The sequence below is a fragment of the Triticum urartu genome, chromosome 2 (assembly GCF_003073215.2).
Source record: "Triticum urartu cultivar G1812 chromosome 2, Tu2.1, whole genome shotgun sequence".
NCBI classification, from domain to species: Eukaryota; Viridiplantae; Streptophyta; class Magnoliopsida; order Poales; family Poaceae; genus Triticum; species Triticum urartu.
This window is the reverse complement of record NC_053023.1, coordinates 80,962,671-80,980,977: the sequence shown is the minus strand read 5'-3', so window position 1 is coordinate 80,980,977 and position 18,307 is coordinate 80,962,671. Positions and strand designations below refer to the sequence as shown.

The 18,307-nt window shown below is 47.7% G+C and overlaps 2 protein-coding genes across 2 annotated transcripts; one reads left to right on the top strand and one right to left on the bottom strand.

Moving 5' to 3' along the window:
* Positions 1-593: 593 nt before the first annotated feature.
* LOC125535974 (cytochrome P450 734A5-like) lies at positions 594-3,877 on the top strand. Its single transcript, XM_048699057.1, has 3 exons — positions 594-1,151; positions 2,315-3,165; positions 3,257-3,877. The coding sequence occupies exons 1-3, from the start codon at positions 851-853 to the stop codon at positions 3,674-3,676; spliced, it is 1,572 nt and encodes a 523-aa protein (XP_048555014.1). The 5' UTR covers positions 594-850; the 3' UTR covers positions 3,677-3,877.
* A 153-nt stretch (positions 3,878-4,030) lies between these two features.
* LOC125535975 (calcium-binding protein 39-like) lies at positions 4,031-9,134 on the bottom strand. The gene is made up of 11 exons (XM_048699058.1): positions 8,874-9,134; positions 7,774-7,938; positions 7,583-7,701; positions 6,479-6,553; positions 5,897-5,990; positions 5,736-5,795; positions 5,542-5,607; positions 5,360-5,458; positions 4,783-4,827; positions 4,543-4,645; positions 4,031-4,356 (listed from the first exon to the last, which is right to left on the bottom strand). The coding sequence occupies exons 1-11, from the start codon at positions 8,979-8,981 to the stop codon at positions 4,280-4,282; spliced, it is 1,011 nt and encodes a 336-aa protein (XP_048555015.1). The 5' UTR covers positions 8,982-9,134; the 3' UTR covers positions 4,031-4,279.
* Positions 9,135-18,307: the final 9,173 nt, after the last annotated feature.

The following is an 18,307-nucleotide window of genomic DNA, read 5'->3' as shown; positions in this document are numbered from 1 at the left end:
TTTCGCTCATTTCAAATATTCCAGGCAAAGTATAGCGCAGCTGCTGCCTTTTTCTGCTGCCCATAGGCAAAACTGCTCCAACAGGTTACTCACCTTTGACGACTTATCACCACCAGCATCATGAGCACACGAAATTAACCGTCCAAGCTGTTGACCTTGACCGTGTCAATCGTAGAATGTTGTTCCACTCGGCCCTAACCATGTTTCCAGAACCGGCCGGCGGCCACGAGTGTGGAAACTAATGCGGTTTTCGCTTGCTCCTTGACCTTGACCTATTTTCGATCGGAATATATTTGTGATGAGTGGTGCATGCTTTGTGTTTTTCTTTTCTTTTCATTTCTCGTGCCTTTTCCGGAGTTGGTAGCGATGAGTGCGCAAACTTTGCGACGTACGTGATGGAGTTTTTTCACCGCCTCCGTCAACTTTGCGACGTGATGGAGTTTTTTCACGGCCTCCGTCGTCAATTTCGCGTGACACCACCACCAAAAACCACCGGAGTGGCCGATGAGGCGGGCATCGACCGCCGTTAATCCACACCCGATTAACTTTAACCTCCATCGCACCATACGCACACGCACACCTGGATTTGCAGCTAAACAAAGCACGCCTTAATAAGTTAATCAGGTCAGCACCCGGCAGCCAATGGTGCAATCGCCCGAAATTCTTCTCCCGCCGCCGCCCACCACCAGCTAGCAGCCCCGCGTATATAAGCCTCGGGCCCGGCGCCGCACATTCGCCGTCGTCGTCGTCGTCCTGGCGCTCGCCGATCGAGGCCAGCAGGTAGATAGACATCCGCTACGCGCGCGGGCTCGCTGGTCAGGGAGCAGCTAGCAGCAGCTAGCTAGGAGCCATGTGGGCGTCGTCGTGGTCGTGGGGGTGGGGGTGGGGGTGGGGCGCCGCCGTGCTGGTGGGCGCGGCGTGCCTGTGCGCGCACGCGGCGGCGGAGGCGCTGTGGCTGCGGCCCCGGCGCCTGGAGCGGCACTTCGCGGAGCAGGGCGTGCGCGGGCCCGGGTACAGCTTCTTCGTGGGCAGCTCCATCGAGCTGGTGAGGCTGATGCTGGACGCGTCGTCCCGCCCCATGGCGCCGCCGGGCTCCCACGACATCCTCCCCCGCGTCCTCGCCTTCTACCACCATTGGAGGAAACTCTACGGTACGCATACGCTTATCGATCCATCAACAACACTTGCTCGATTTTGCTCCCTTGTCTCTTCTTCTTCTTCTTCTTCTTCTTCTTCTTCCAATTTTGCTTTCGACCAACTTCCATCGTCGCCTCTAGCTAGCAGCTGGCTCAGTTCATGCATCGATGGAATTTTATTATCAGCAGTTCCATTACCGGGATGACTTTAAGGGAAAAGCGCGTGCATTTGCGATTAGAATTCCGCATATGAGGAAATAAACAAAGGTTAGACGACGAGACAGTGTGACGCGTGAAGCCGGCCGGAGGAAAGGAGGGGACATGCCTCCATGCTTTTGCAAGTAGGAACAAGAACTGAGGATTTTTAAAAACCATGGCGCCTCCCTCGTTTGGTTAGGTGACCCCCTCCATTTTACCCTTTTTTGACGTAGCAGTATGTACGTATACAATATATAATTATATATACATATAAATAACATAAATATATACCAGTTGCTTCTTTCGCTTTTGTAAATCTTGAATGGTAAAAATCACTAGCAAAAACGGCGTATGCAATGAGCTCCATCGCAAGTCAAACCTGGTGGGATGTTGGCCATGATCCGTCGATCGTCCCACCAGGCTGTCGACGCACGATAATGCGACTAGATTAAGCGAGCCGCGAACCAACCCGACCTTGCGGCGAGGAGAATCGCAGATCCACGCCCACATGCGCAGCTTGCTTAATCTGTGCTCAAGTCGTCGTTCGGTTGATGCTGCGTATGAGCAGCACATTGCCAGCCGGAGCATGCAGCATATATCGGTTCAGGATCCAAGTTTGATTCCGGCAGTTTGCTCTCATTAGTTTAAATCTTGCGGCGCGCCACGGCTGCCGACGATAATTTCCCTCTCGTTTTCAACGGCTGTGGTGGTGATTAGTTAGTGTAGTTAGTTAGCTCGGGTGTGGAATCTTATTGCTGATCGACCGTGAGCAGATCACGAGCACGACATGAATATGAAAAATTACGTATACATTTGTAAATTCTCTCCTGCCTCAATCTCGACCGTCCAAATCCAGATCGAACGGTCAGGAAAAAGCGAAATGCGCATCGTGTGAACTTAATTCCGACGATAGATTGACCCGAGCTAGTTCAGACGGCGATTTTGTGTCGGCCAGCTGATCTGTGCGTGTTGTTTGGCAGGCCCGAAGCATCTGATCTGGTTCGGGACCAAGGCGAGGCTGACGATCAGCGCGCCGGAGCTGGTACGGGAGGTGCTGCTGACGCGGGCGGAGCACTTCGACCGGTACGAGGCGCACCCGCTCATCTGCCAGTTCGAGGGCTACGGCCTCGGCAACCTCCGGGGCGACCAGTGGGGGCGCCACCGCCGCGTCCTCTCCCCGGCCTTCCACACCGAGAACCTCAAGCCGCTCGTGCCCTTCATCGCCGCCACCATGCGCCGGATGCTCGACGAGCTCGCGGCCAAGGCCGTCGGCAATGACGCCGGTGGCGAGGCGGAAGTGGACGTGGCCGAGTGGTTCCAGCGCGTGCCGCAGGAGGTGATCACGTTCGCCACCTTCGGGCGCCGGAACTACGAGGACGGCAGGGTGGTCTTCGAGCTCCAGGACGAGCTCGCCGGCCTCGCCGCCGACGCGCACAGCAAGGTCTACATCCCCGGGTACCGCTTCCTGCCGCTGAGGAGGAACCTGCGCGTGTGGCACCTGGTCAGGGAGATCCGGAAGGGCCTGGCCGCCTTCATCGCCAACCTGCCCAAGGATGGTCAAGGTCACGGCGACGAGCCGCGGCGGGACGGCGGCGGCGGCATGAGGGACCTGATGAGCTTCATGACGCCGGCCATGACGACCGAGGAGATCATCGAGGAGAGCAAGAACTTCTTCTTCGCCGGGAAGGAGACGCTCGTCAGCCTCCTCACCTGGGCCACCGTCGCCCTCGCCATGCACCCGGAGTGGCAGGACCGCGCCCGCCAGGAGGTCCTCGCCGTCGTCGGCCGCGACGACCTCCCCACCAAAGACCACCTCCCCAAGCTCAAAACCGTACGCACCGTACTCTACCTCTCGCTCCCATGCACGAGAGCAGCTTCCATGTTCCCAGCAGCTAATGGCGACGTGCTATGTATGCATGCAGGTGGGGATGATCGTGAACGAAACGCTGAGGCTGTACCCGCCGGCGGTGGCGATGATCCGGACGGCGAACCGGGACGTGGAGCTGGGCGGGTGCGTGGTGCCGGCGGGCACGGAGCTCCTCATCCCGATCCTGGCGGTGCACCACGACGAGGAGCACTGGGGCGCCGACGCGACGGAGTTCAACCCGGCGCGGTTCGGCGACGACCGGCGGCCGCGGCACCAGATGGCGTTCATGCCGTTCGGCGGCGGCGAGCGGGTGTGCATCGGCCAGAACCTGGCGCTGATCGAGGCCAAGGTGGCGCTGGCCGTCGTGCTGCAGCGGTTCGCCTTCCGCCTGTCGCCGGCGTACGTGCACGCGCCCAGGGTGCTCATGATACTCAACCCGCAGTACGGCGCGCCGGTCATCTTCCGGCCGCTGTGAACACGCCGGACCAACGCCGGCCATCCATCCATCCCCAATGTCAATGCTAGTCGGATTCAATTAATTCCTTGCTGTACATTACCACCGTCTCCTCTGTCAAGTGAAAATGTATAAAGTTATAGTACCATACGTACGCAACAAATGCCAGATTACAAAGAAGAGAAGCATATGTAGCTGTTCATTGTCAGTTTGCCACATTTACTTATTTTTCGCTCACTCTTCCTGAATCTCATACCAGCGATGTAAATCTGCAAGTGTTCACAAACATGAAACAACAAAACATACAAAATGATAGGCTTCATGTTGTCCCCAAATTAATCGTACCAGGTGTGGCGCACGCTCACATCTTCAGGATGACAACAAATTACGGTATATATATCGAATCTGGTTCGGCACATTTGTTTGACACCATATATGCATGCAGCAATGCTTCATGTTCTTGTGAAATGACAAGCTGTTTCTGTAAATATGATAAAACACTAAACAATTCTATACAGGGTATCACATTACACAGGAGGTTTTTAAATAAGCACGGAAGAAATGGGTTGCCTTTCTCGACCACTGTTTTTTCTTTTCAAAGGGTAATTTAAATTTCTTAAGGGTCTATACTGACAAGCGCACAAGCTTCTCGATTTCCTTGACAATTAAGTCTCGCTCCTCGTCAAGTTGTTCATCTTCACCTAGTAAGAGGAATGCACTACAAGTGTCATACTCTGCATACATCTCTCACAATCTAAAAAGAATCCCCCTGAACACTAAAGTCACAGCTTTTATGTTTGGTTGCTCCATTATCACTTGCATCAATTGTTTAGTCAGAGCACAAAATCTGATAATCCAGTAGGGTTAAGCTGGAAGTAGAGAATTACCTTTGCTTGCAGGAAGAGCATGGAGCAACTTCAATAATTCTTTGTGGTTGTCTACCAAAACTTGAATAATATCACGAGGCTTGTTTGGATTGGCAACAAATACCTAATTCCATGCAGCAAAAATGAACCACCGATAGGGTAAATAGATGTGCTCATAAAGTCATATTTGACCAACCATAACTACTTGAAGAATTATCAAAATCAAACAAGTACAAAGGTTGGAAAGAGATAAAGGAATACCTTAAAAATGTGAAAGGAACATATCCTGATATTTTTGCTTGAATCCTACAAGTGATTCAGTATAGTGGAGGTATTAAGAAGGGATAGGGATAACCAAAAAAATGCTGGTTAGCTGTGAAGCTCGAAGGAAACCTATAACCACTTCCCAGCTTTTATCTAGCGTATTGATTGTGTCTATTCAAATATTTCTATATTAGAAAAGCAACATGATTGCTTCAATTGCCACTTCAAGATAACAAGCCTGACACTCAAACAGTACATAATTTGTTGCAGGAAACATAATTGCCAGTTATATTATATCACCTTTCCATCAGCTAGGCTGTAAATAATTATGCCATTTATCATGGTTACAAACAGAAAAACATTCAGCTCTGGATCAGTAGTAGCCACAATTTTGAATATCATGGTGGCTGGCAAGCCAGTAATACAAAAGCAGTGTTTCTCATTTCTCATACTAGTACCACCAGCCTCCATTGTAAAAAGCAAGGCGAGCAGAACATAGGAAGTGAGAACAATAGTAAGTGCATGGACGATTACTGAATGTAGAAGCAGGAAATATATGAGGACAATTTAATACCTTTAGTAGACCCATCATAATGTTCAAGTAACGAACTTCCAAAATGTACCGCTTCATTATCTGAGCATTTGGGGCCTCCAACAGAAACTCTGAAAGAAACTGACATACAGTAACACACTTTTATGTTTCCTTTCTCAGCGTGCAACAATAAATGTTAATGGAGTAACCAAAAACAGGCTAACCTTCACTGATTGTCTTCTTGTCACATAATTATCTGAAGTTAAAAGCCTTTTGTAGAGTTCAAAGAACTGCACATATTTACATAATCAACATGACACGAAATGTGGATCAGTCGATTCAAAACATATTTATATTGTTAACATGAACGTGGTGGAATTCACTAATTTCATAAAAAATATACTTTTCTCTCATCTACCTGTTCATAATGGGAAATGAGAAACTCGGAGACTGCATCTTCATGTCTAGTGAGCAAATCCTGCAAAAATCATGTCAATCACACATAGCAACAGTGAAGAACCAAGCATAAAGCCCAATCACAGTCTACCATAAATACCAAATTAACAAAACTGGATTTACCTTGAACGTATTCAGAGCATCAGAAGCAATATCAAAGTTTGGCAATTCAACATACTGGAAAAACAACTCGAAGCTATTTGACTCCAATATATATCTGAAAGAGCACTACAAAATCAAAATGCATGTAAAATTAATCAACTATATGTAATTAGTTAAATCATTTCTCTGTACGTTGCTTCAGGCAACCATCTCATAGCTCACGAACAAAGCCAACTGCTCATACATACAGTTAGAAGGTAAACTGAAGGAAAAACTGTTTCAAATTCAACAGCATCACAATGCTTGTCAAACCAGGATTAGTTTAGTGGGGAGTCGACTTGGGAAGAAGAACTAACTTCTGCAGGGAAAAAAAACTTTCCCATGGGTGACTGCGACTGTATGCGAAATCAATGAATTATTTTACTGTATCTGGCACTATGTACGATTACAGAGTTTCTATGGAGAAAAAATCAAAATATATTCAATACATATTTTCTTCAAGGCACACATGTCGGACACCATATGTTAAAGCAAGTCGTTATTAGCCCATAATAACCACTAAGAGATAGAAAATATAGTTTAATGGAGACTTTGAAGCCTTACTTTGCAAGTGAGGGATATTTTATGCATTCTCGCAACATGTTTCCACAGTTCAATGCGACTTCCAAGTTCTTGTAGCTAGCACAACATAGTTAATCAATCAAGCACAAAAATATTACAATTGCATATATTGTATACATGAACCATAAACAAATACCAAAAAATGGAAGTATAGGTGGGGAAATATATTGAAAATGCTCCAACTCAACAACCGAAGTAACCAATGGCTAGTGACTAGCAGAAGTTCATGGCAAAACATAGCAATCATACAAATTCATGAAGATAATGATGGGACCAGAAGGAAAGGGATGGAACGGAAACTTTCCACATTTTCCGCGGAAAAGGAAACAGAGGAAATACGGAAACAGAAATGAAATATTGTGAAACGGGAGCGAAGGCGGATTTTTTTTACACGGAAACAGAAACGGAATGGCATTTTCCAGCGGAATAGTCATGGAAACAATTCTGTTTCCGTAAATACAGAACTTTCCATCTTTGCCATGGCTGCTACGTGGCCTAGTACAGCACGAGATGAAGCCCGTGTTGTGGCCCAACAACCAGAATGCTAATACCTAGCCTAATCTCCTACGCTTCACCATTCCTAATTGGGCACGCGAGCACGCCACCGCCGCTGCAGCGCTGCTGCGGTGCCACGCACCCATCCCCAGCCGGCCAGCCCACACACCACCACCGCAAAGCCACCCACCCATCCTCGCTGCAGTGCACAGGCACCTCTACGTTGGTGCAGCTGGTTTAGGAGTTAGGCCATGGGCTTACGAGATTGTCGAAAGACATTGTAGTCTATGGTTCAACAGGTTTGTTTGTTTACTTGTGTTTTTCTCTATGGTTCAAGAGGTCGCTTAGTTTCAGTGGACATCCGCTTATTTCCGGTAGTATCGGTTTGGTATTTGTTTCCGGGGTTTATGTATTCATTTTAGCTTCAGAGAAAAAATGTGGCAGCACTCAGTTACGTCTGTTTCCGCTCCGTTTTCATCCCTACTTATAGGCAGCAGATAGATAGCTTCCACATGGTAGCACGATCGGATCACTACTAATAAACTAATCAACATGTACAAAGTGTGTCAATAACTCGACAATAGGCCTTACCATACAACAAGGAAATCTAGAAGATCAACATGATTTTCGATATACTGCACGCAGCAGTGACTTTCATCAACCTTCTGCCTCAACAAAATGCACCAGCAGTGGGCAAGATCCTTTCTTCCCTGTAATGTGAAAGTGTAAGTCTAATACGCTTAGCCAAAAATGGCATCACATTCAATTGATGAATACAATACCTCCCAACCCAGCGAAGGCAGGTTCTGAACAAAAAGAGAAAGGACACCCTCCTTGCAAATTTCAAGGGCTATCTGTAAGACATGATCCTGGTTTGGTTCAACTTCTCCATCACCAGAAAGTGTTTGTCTCAAGGTGAATATGTTTTTCTCAACATCTTCGAGGGCCTGATAAAGGAAGGCGACAAGGCATAGTATATGAGGAACCAGTGGTTTGTATCCATGGTCTAGTGTGTGTTAAATAATTGTACAAATAGACATACGACAGTCACGAAACAACAAAAACAATAAATAGCAACAAAAAAGACATTCCCATGATTATGTGCAGGCTCCAAATGTGCCTCACATTTGCAGCCCACCTGTATACAGACACTGTTATAAAGCATTAACAGGAAATGCATGCTTGGAGATACAAGTAGTGCGACTTATGTAATTCTTACAGTTACAAACCAGATGCTAATTTGTAAACAAAGCCAATTCCAGCCTAACCCTTTTTTAGATGCATGGAGTAACGCGTTTAACGGATATATAAAAGAAAACATCCTTTTGCTGGAAGGAAAAAAGAAGCGATGCAGTGAGCTATTCCCTTATCAGGCGGAACCAGACTCGAGGATAAGCTAGTTCTTGAATTAGATTCACCCTGACATGGATGCCTTTGTGAGCACCAGCATTGGGGCAAAAGGAGCACTCAACTGCTAAACACATTCACTCCAGATGCCATTACTGTCCAGAAGTCAGTGACTTCTGAAGCTTTGGCCGACACACTAATCCTTGCATCCAGAAGATGGCAGAGCCACACAGATGACAGATCACTGGCAATTACGGTTGCTACCAAGTCACTTGCTTGCACGACGGATTACGCTGCGAAGCTCCAACCATGTGAAGGCACAACTTTCACTGCCAGTAAACATTCGTCGACTACAAAGGACTGAAGCACTGGCATTAAGATCTAGAGAGAACACTCGTCGGTGCAGAAGGCAATCCCAACTCCCCTCACCGATCGGGATGAGCAGACGCTAGCCCCGAGCCGGGACGCGCAGATCGGCCGGGGAGTGCGCGGAAATGGTCAGAGAGGGTAAAGACGCGAGAGAGGGGAGCAGCACCTTGGCGCCGGTCTTGGTGTCGAGCGCGAGGAGGGAGTCCTTGATGGAGCGCACGAGGTCCTGCTGCGACGAACGCGGCCGCGACGCCGCGCGGAAGAAGAAGGACATCTCGCCGCCGGCTGAGGGGACTGAACCGGCGGCGTGGGGAGCGGTTGGGAGCAAAGCGGAGACGAGACGGGGAGTTGAGGACGACGACCCAGCAGTGCGCAGCGAGCTTCAGCTTTCTTTCTTTCCGTTTTCACAGGCCGATGGCGTACAGTCTGGAGATTTTCCGGGGTCAGTTTTTTTTTTGAGTGGATTTTCGGGGATCAGTTATTAGTTTTTTTAGACAACCTCCGATTTCGTATCTTTGAGAATAACCAATCATCATAGAGAATAATTTCATGAAAACCATATGGATAATACCGAGAAGATCCATAATAATATGAAGCGCAGTACTCTGCGCCGGTCAGCCGGCCCAAACTTTGGGCCGGTCTAACCCAGGCCGTTAGATGCGATGCGTAGAAACCGCCAGATCGAAGCATCCCGTCCCCACTCCCGCATCCCCCGCGTGCACACTCTCTCTTCCCCCCTCCTCCCTCGGCAACATCGCCTCGCGCGGCTGACGGGGATTGCAACACGCCTGCGGGTGAGCTCCATCTTCTATTGCGATTCCATCTCTTCATGGCCGATTCCAGCGTGTGCCGTGGTTGTAGCATTTTCGGGCGTAGTCCACCTTTGGCTAGCCGCGTCATTGACTCCCACCACCATGTTCTAGCAAAAAGAAAGAAAAATCTCTCAGCAACAAAAAAGGCACCGTCCCCGGCAGTAGCAAAAAACAAACACAGTTCCAGCAAAAAACAACAATGGTTCCAGCAGAAAAAATTAGCGTCGCCGCCGGCGACTGTTGCAACGAAACACGCCATCGAAGCAGTAAAAAACTTTGCCGGTTGTAGCAAATCAAAAAGTCGGTGCCAGCAAAATGACTTGCCTGGTCGTCCGATTCCAACACCAGTCGGCGTGGATGCAACTTTTTCGCCGGCTGGTTCCAGCAAACAATTCGCTGGATACAGCACCACAGGTCGTCGTCTCCATCGCCGGCAGTGCTGCTGGGGAACGCAGTAATTTCAAAAAAAAATAATTCTACGCACACGCAAGATCCATCTAGATGATGCATAGCAACGAGCGGGAGAGTGTTGTCGACGTACCCTCGTAGACCGAAAGCGGAAGCATTATGACAACACGATTGATGTAGTCGAACATCTTCAGGATCCAACCGATCCAAGTACCGAACGCACGGCACCTCCGCGATCTGCACACATTTAGCTCGGTGACGTCCCTCGTACTCTTGATCCAGCTGAGGCCGAGGGAGAGTTTCGTTAGCACGACGGCGTGCTGACAGTGATGACGAAGCTACCGGCGCAGGGCTTCGCCTAAGCACTGCAACGATATGACCGAGGTGGAAATCTGTGAAGGGGGGCACCGCACACGGCTAAGACAACTGTCAACTTGTGTGTTCTAGGGATGCCCCCCTCCCCCGTATATAAAGGAGCAAGGGGAGGGGGCCAGCGGCCTCATAGGGTGCGCCCCAAGGGGGGAATCCTACTCCTACTAGGAGTAGGTTCCCCCTTTCCTAGTCCAACTAGGAGGAGAAGGAAAGAGGAGGAGGGGAGAAGGAAAGAGGGGGCCGGCCCCCAAGCCCTAAACCAATTCGGTTTGGGCCTAGGGGGACGCGCCCCACAGCTCCCTTGCTGCCCTCTATTTCCACTAAGGCCCATGAAGGCCCATTGACCCCCTGGGGGGTTCCGGTAACTCCCCGGTACTCTGGTATTTATCCGGTGTCTCCCGAAACCTTTCCGGTGTCCGAATATAACCTTTCAATATATCAATCTTTATTTCTCGACCATTTCGAGACTCCTCGTCATGTCCATGATCTCATCCGGGACTCCGAAAAACCTTCGGTACATCAAAACACATAAACTCATAATACCGATTGTCATCAAACGTTAAGCGTGCAGACCCTACGGGTTCGAGAACTATGTAGACATGACCGAGACACATCTCCGGTAAATAACCAATAGCGGAACCTGGATGCTCATATTGGCTCCTACATATTCTACGAAGATCTTTATCGGTCAAACGACATAACAAAATATGTTGTTCCCTTTGTCATTGGTATGTTACTTGCCCGAGATACGATCGTCGGTATCACCATACCTAGTTCAATCTCGTTACTGGCAAGTCTCTTTACTCATTCCGTAATGCATCATCCCATGACTAACTCATTAGTCACATTGCTTGCAAGGCTTGTAGTGATGTGCATTACCGAGAGGGCCCAGAGATACCTCTCCGAAACACAGAGTGAAAAATCCTAATATTGACCTATGCCAACCCAACAAACACCATCGGAGACACCTGTAGAGCATCTTTATAATCACCCAGTTACGTTGTGACGTTTGATAGCACACTAAGTGTTCCTCTGGTATTAGGGAGTTGCATAATCTCATAGTCATAGGAACATGTATAAGTCATGAAGAAAGCAATAGCAATAAACTAAACGATCATAGTGCTAAGCTAATGGATGGGTCTTGTCCATCACATCATTCACTACTGGAATTAGCTTCTTTGCCATCAGCCAACTCTTTGTCGTCCGCTTGCTGACGGCAAAGAAGGTCTTTGCCGTCAGCCACAGGAAAACGGACGACAAAGATGTGGCTGATGGCAAACAAGGTCTTTGCCGTCCGCTGGCTAACGGCAAAGAGGTGGGTGGGTCTAGTTATTGTTTGACCAACTCAAGCCCACCGGCCTCACCTCTTTGCCGATCGTTGGCTGACGGCAAAGAGGCGGGTACGTTAACGGCCGTCCCGCCCCCGTCCTCTGTCTCTTCTCTCCACTCTCTCATTCCCTCCCCACCCACACCCGCGCCACCGCCGCCGACCCCGTCTACCGTAGTCGGCCGCCGCCCACCCCTCCCCTACGGCCCCCCGACCTCCACCGCACCCCCGCCGCCCCTTCCATGTCGCCCCCTCCCGCGCCCCCTTCCCTCCATCGCCACCCCCACCCACACCGGCCCGCGCCGCCGCCGACCGTGTCCGACGTAGCCGGCCGCCCCGCACCCCTCCCCGAACTCCATCGCGGCCCCGCCGCCTCTTCCACGCCGGCCAGCCGCGCCGCAGCCGTCCCTGCCCCGTCGCTATCCCCGTCGCCGTCCCCGCCCCGTCCCGCCGCGGCCGTCAGGTCTCCCCCTCCACCGGGTCGCCGCCTCCTCCAGTGGCCGCCGCAGCCGTCCAGCCTCCCCCTCCACCAGGTGAGCTCCTCCCCCTTTTTTGTTCAATTAGTTTCTTTTTTGTTTCTTTTAGTTTAGTTTCTGTTTTAGTTATATTTTTAGTTTAATTTTAATTTTAGTTTAGTTTTAGTTTAGTTTTAGTTTAATTTATTTTAGATTAGTTTTAGTTTTAGTTTATTTTAGATTAGATTAGTTTTAGTTTTATTTTATTTTAGTTTATTTTAGATTAGTTTTAGTTTTAGTTTATTTTAGTTTAGTTTATTTTAGATTAGTTTTAGTTTAGAAGAAGAAGTAGAAGGAGGAGGGAGGAACAGGAGGAGGGAGAAGAAGAAAGAAGAACAGAAGAAGAAGAAGAAGAAGAGGAGGAGGAGGAGGAGGAGGAGAAAGAAGAAGAATAAGAAGAAAGAGGAGAGGAGGAGGAGAAGAAGAAGAAGAAGAAGAAGAAGAAAGAGGATAGGAGGAGAAGAAGAAGAAGAAAAGGAAAAAAGAGACCCCGACACCCGACACCCCGACCCCGACCCCCGACTCCCGACATCCTGACACCACACCCCGACCCCGACCCCGACCAACCGACACCCTGACACCACACCCCGACCCACACCCCGACCCCGAACCCCGACACCCTGACACCCCGACACCCTGACCCCTGACCCCGACACGACACCCCGGCACCTGACACCCCAACCACCGACACCACACCCACCCTTACCCCCGACCCCCTGACACCACACCCCGACCCACACCCCGACCCTGACACCCCGACCCCGACACGACACCCCGGCATGACACCCCGACCCCGACACCCCGACACCCTGACACCACACCCCGACCCCATATATATTTGTGTTGATCGGGTGTATTTTTATTATGTTCATGATTATGATACACTTAAATTATATAGGTATTATTATGTTCATGTCAGGTATCCAAATTTTTTATGTTGTACTAATTTCGTTTACTTTTTTCATTGCAGGTGTTGACATGATGGTGGGCAAGGGTCCAGAGCGCCCCGATCCTCCTGCGAGCGCTACTAGGAGGGGTGGTTCCATTATTCCAGCCCAGCCCCTCCGGAGAGCGCTGCTAGACAGTATGCAGACAACTGCGGCGGACGCTTCTTCTTCGGTTGGGAGAGGTCGGGGGAGGACGAAGAGGGCTGGTAGAGGTGGACGTGGCAGCGGGAGAGGTAGGAAGGCTGCTACGCCTTCCTCGCCGCCACCCTCAGCTGATTCACCCGAGCACAGGACTGCTCCGTTTGACGTGGACCCGTCTCGGACTCCGGTCCATGAGCCTCCGATCGCCGATCCTTCGCCCCAGCAGACTCGGGTCGCTGATCCTTCGCCCTGGCAGACTCGGGTCGCTGATCCTTCGCCCCACCTGACTCGGGTCGCCGATCCTTCGCCCCACGTGAGTCCGGTCCCAGAGTCTTCGTCCCACGAGACTCCGGAGGCTAGTGGCCATAGTGATGGTAGCGAGGACAACTTTTCTAATGATAGCTACAGTGACGACGAGCTGGTTGAGAAGGGCAAGAAGGTCTACAAGCGTGGCTGTACAAAGCTCCCGCCCGTGCCGGCGACCCCCGACTAGAGGTGGTTGATTGCGCCTAAAGGGTTGAAGTAAGTGCATTTAATATTTTTTAACCTTTTGCCTTCATGTTCCTTCAAATTAATATCTAATGCGTTGGCCTTGTCATACTGCAGGGGCTGGGTACACCCCCGTGGTGTCCACAGGCCTGATGACCCACAAGTATAGGGGATCTATCATAGTCCTTTCGATAAGTAAGAGTGTCGAACCCAATGAGGAGCAGAAGGAAATGACAAGCGGTTTTCAATAAGGTATTCTCTGCAAGCACTGAAATTATAGGTAACAGATAGTTTTGTGATAAGGTAATTTGTAACGGATAACAAGTAACAAAAGTAAATAAAGTGCAGCAAGGTGGCCCAATCCTTTTTGTAGCAAAGGACAAGCCTGGACAAACTCTTATATAGAGAAAAGCGCTCCCGAGGACACATGGGAATTATCGTCAAGCTAGTTTTCATCATGTTCATATGATTCGCGTTGGGTACTTTGATAATTTGATATGTGGGTGGACCGGTGCTTGGGTGTTGTCCTTACTTGGACAAGCATCCCACTTATGATTAACTCCTATTGCAAGCATCTGCAACTACAAAAGAAGTATTAAGGTAAACCTAACCATAGCATGAAACATATGGATCCAAATCAGCCCCTTACGAAGCAACGCATAAACTAGGGTTTAAGCTTCTGTCACTCTAGCAACCCATCATCTACTTATTACTTCCCAATGCCTTACTCTAGGCCCAAATAATGGTGAAGTGTCATGTAGTCGACGTTCACATAACACCACTAGAGGAGAGACGACATACATCTCATCAAAATATCGAACGAATACCAAATTCACATGACTACTAATAGCAAGACTTCTCCCATGTCCTCAGGAACAAACGTAAATACTCACAAATCATATTCATGTTCATAATCAGAGGAGTATTAATATGCATAATGGATCTGAACATATGATCTTCCACCAAATAAACCAGCTAGCATCAACAACAAGGAGTAATCAACACTACTAGCAACCCACAAGTACCAATCTGAGGCTTTGGGACAAAGATTGGATACAAGAGATGAACTAGGGTTTGAGAGGAGATGGTGCTAGTGAAGATGTTGATGGAGATTGGCCCCCTCCCGACGAGAGGAGCGTTGGTGATGACGATGGCGATGATTTCCCCCTCCCGGAGGGAAGTTTCCCCGGTAGAACAGCTCTGCCGGAGCCCTAGATTGGTTCCGCCAAGGTTCCGCCTCGTGGCGGCGGAGTTTCTTCCCGAAAGCTTGCTTGTGATTTTTTCTCGGACGAAAGACTTCATATAGCAGAAGATGGGCACCAAAGGGCCACCAGGGGGGTCACGAGGTAGGGGGCGCGCCCAGGGGGGTAGGGCGCGCCTCCCACCCTCGTGGCTAGGGTGTGGCCCCCCTATGGTATTTTCTTCATCCAGTATTTTTTATTATTTCCAAAAATAACTTCCGTGGAGTTTCAGGACTTTTGGAGTTGTGCAGAATAGGTCTCTAATATTTGCTCCTTTTTCAGCCCAGAATTCCAGCTGCCGGCATTCTCCCTCTTCAAGTAAACCTTGTAAAATAAGAGAGAATAGGCATAAGTATTGTGACATAACGTGTAATAACAGCCCATAATGCGATAAATATCGATATAAAAGCATGATGCAAAATGGACGTATCAACTCCCCCAAGCTTAGACCTCGCTTGTCCTCAAGCGGAAGCCAATAACGATAAATATGTCCACATGTTTAGAGGTAGAGGTGTCGATAAAATAAAATACGGACATGAGGGCATCATGGTCATTCTTATAACATCAACATATATGGATATTGTCATATGATTTCCTATGCTCAAGTAATAATCTATTCACAATGTCAAGTATGAATCAGAAACTTCATTGAGAACCAACAAACTATAATCTCAGTCATTGAAGCAATTGCAATTTATCATAACAATAGAAAGAGTCTATGTAAGAGCTTTTCAGCAAGTCCACATACTCAACTATCATTTAATCTTTCACAATTGCTAACACTCACGCGATACTTATGGGTATGGAGTTTTAATCGGACACAGAGAAAGATAGGGGCTTATAGTTTCGCCTCCCAACCTTTTACCTCAAGGGTAATGTCAACAATAATAGTTCATGCTAACTTACATCCAATTGGATATATATATCAGGATCTTTCCAACACAATGTGCTTGCCAAAGGATAAAATGTAAAAGGAAAGGTGAAGATCACCATGACTCTTGCATAAGGGTAAGAGATAAAAGTAAAAGGTAGGCCCTTCGCAGAGGGAAGCAGAGGTTGTCATGCGCTTTCATGGTTGGATGCACAAAATCTTAATGCAAAAGAATGTCACTTTATATTGCCACTTGTGATATGGACCTTTATTATGCAGTCCGTCGCTTTTATTTCTTCCACATCACAAGATCGTATAAAGCTTATTTTCTCCATACTAATATATCATACATATTTAGAGAGCAATTTTTATTGCTTGCACCGATGACAACTTACTTGAAGGATCTTACTCAATCCATAGGTAGGTATGGTGGACTCTCATGGCAAAACCGGGTTTAAGGGTATTTGGAAGCACAAGTAGTATCTCTACTTGGTGCAAAGACTTAGCTAGCATGAGGGAGAAAGGCAAGCTCAACATGTTGGATGATCCATGACAATATACTTTATTTCAGATATAAGAAAACATAACCCATTACGTTGTCTTCCTTGTCCAACATCAACTCTTTAGCATGTCATATTTTAATGAGTGCTCACAATCATAAAAGATGTCCAAGATAGTATATTTATATGTGAAACCTCTCTTTCTTTATTACTTCCTATTAATTGCAACGATGACCACAACTATGTTTGTCAACTCTCAACAATTTTTAATCATCATACTCTTTCTATGTGAAGTCATTACTCTCCATAAGATCAATATGATCTCTATGTTTCCTTTTATTCTTCCCCTTTTTTTATTCCCTCAAGATTATGGAAAAATAATCAAGCCCTTGACTCAACACTAATCTTTATTATATATAGCTCATGGACTCGGTTACATAGAGGGACCATAAAGCAAAACTCAAAACTAAATCATACTAAAATTTTATTCTACCCGATCAAGATATTACCAAAAGGATCGAACTAAGAAAAATGGTAAAGATAGGAGTGTGATGGTGATACGATACTAGGGCACCTCCCCCAAGCTTGGCGGTTGCCAAGGGGAGTGCCCATACCCATGTGATTATATCTCCTTCTTCGGGGGTGGTGATGTGATATTCTTGGCTATGATACCCCTCAGGATACGATTCTCCTCCTCGAGCTTGTTGACTTGCCGCTTAAGATCCATTATTTCCTTACGGAGCTTACCCATGATGGTTAAAGCTCCTTGCACCCATGGATGCTGCATAGCTGCAGGAGAACAAGTAACACTCCTTTTCATATTTTCATAAGAGAGAAATTTAACATTGGAGGGGATAACCGAGTTTGGGATAGCCGAGCTCTGTAGTTCCCCATCATGAATCCAGCCCGGTAGCAAGAAGTGGCTTCTTGATCCTCCTTCATGGCATCTATCCTTTTCAAATCGGCCTCCATCTCTTCCTCCGTTGCTGGCCCAAAGTGGTCAGCATCGCTGTTTGTTCTTAGTCCCTGTGTCGGATGAGACACCCGACTCTCCCCGACCGACTCTTGAGAAGACATCTTGCTCTAATCTAAGGCAGAAACAGCTCAAAACAAAAATAGAGGATAATTGCGTGATACGGTGGTCAAAACCTTCGGGAGATTATATAATGATTTTTTACCGACCGAAAGAAGTATCATGTAAGAAAACGGAGTCCGAAGAGCATACGAGGTGCCCACGAGGTAGGGGGCACACCCAGGGGGTAGGGCGCGCCCTCCACCCTCGTGGAGGCCTCGTGTCCTTCCCGGACTGCTTCTTATTTTCCTATTTTTCTAAATATTCCAAAACAGAGAAAAATTGCCATTAGAACTGTTTTGGAGTCAGTTTACTTACCGTACCACATACCTATTCTTTCTCGGAGTCTGAAACGTTCTGGAAAGTGTCTCTTATGTATTCCTCCGTGGTTATGGTTTCAATAATATTAGTTTCAACATTTATAGGGTTACCTGAGATATAATGTTTGATTCTTTGACCGTTCACCACCTTCGGATTTGTGCCTTCGAAGTTGTTGATTTTTATGGCACCAGAACGATAGACCTCCTCGATAACGTAAGGACCTTCCCATTTAGAGAGAAGTTTTCCTGCAAAAAATCTTAAACGAGAGTTGAATAGAAACACATAATCACCTACATTAAACTCACGCTTTTGTATTCTTTTGTCATGCCATCTTTTAACTTTTTCTTTAAACAACTTGGCATTCTCATAGGCTTGGGTTCTCCATTCATCAAGTGAGCTAATGTCAAATAACCTCTTCTCACCGGCAAGTTTGAAATCATAATTGAGCTCTTTAATATCCCAATATGCCTTATGTTCTAATTCGAGAGGTAAGTGACATGCTTTTCCATAAACCATTTTATACGAAGACATACCCATAGGATTTTTATATGCAGTTCTATAAGCCCATAATGCATCATCAAGTT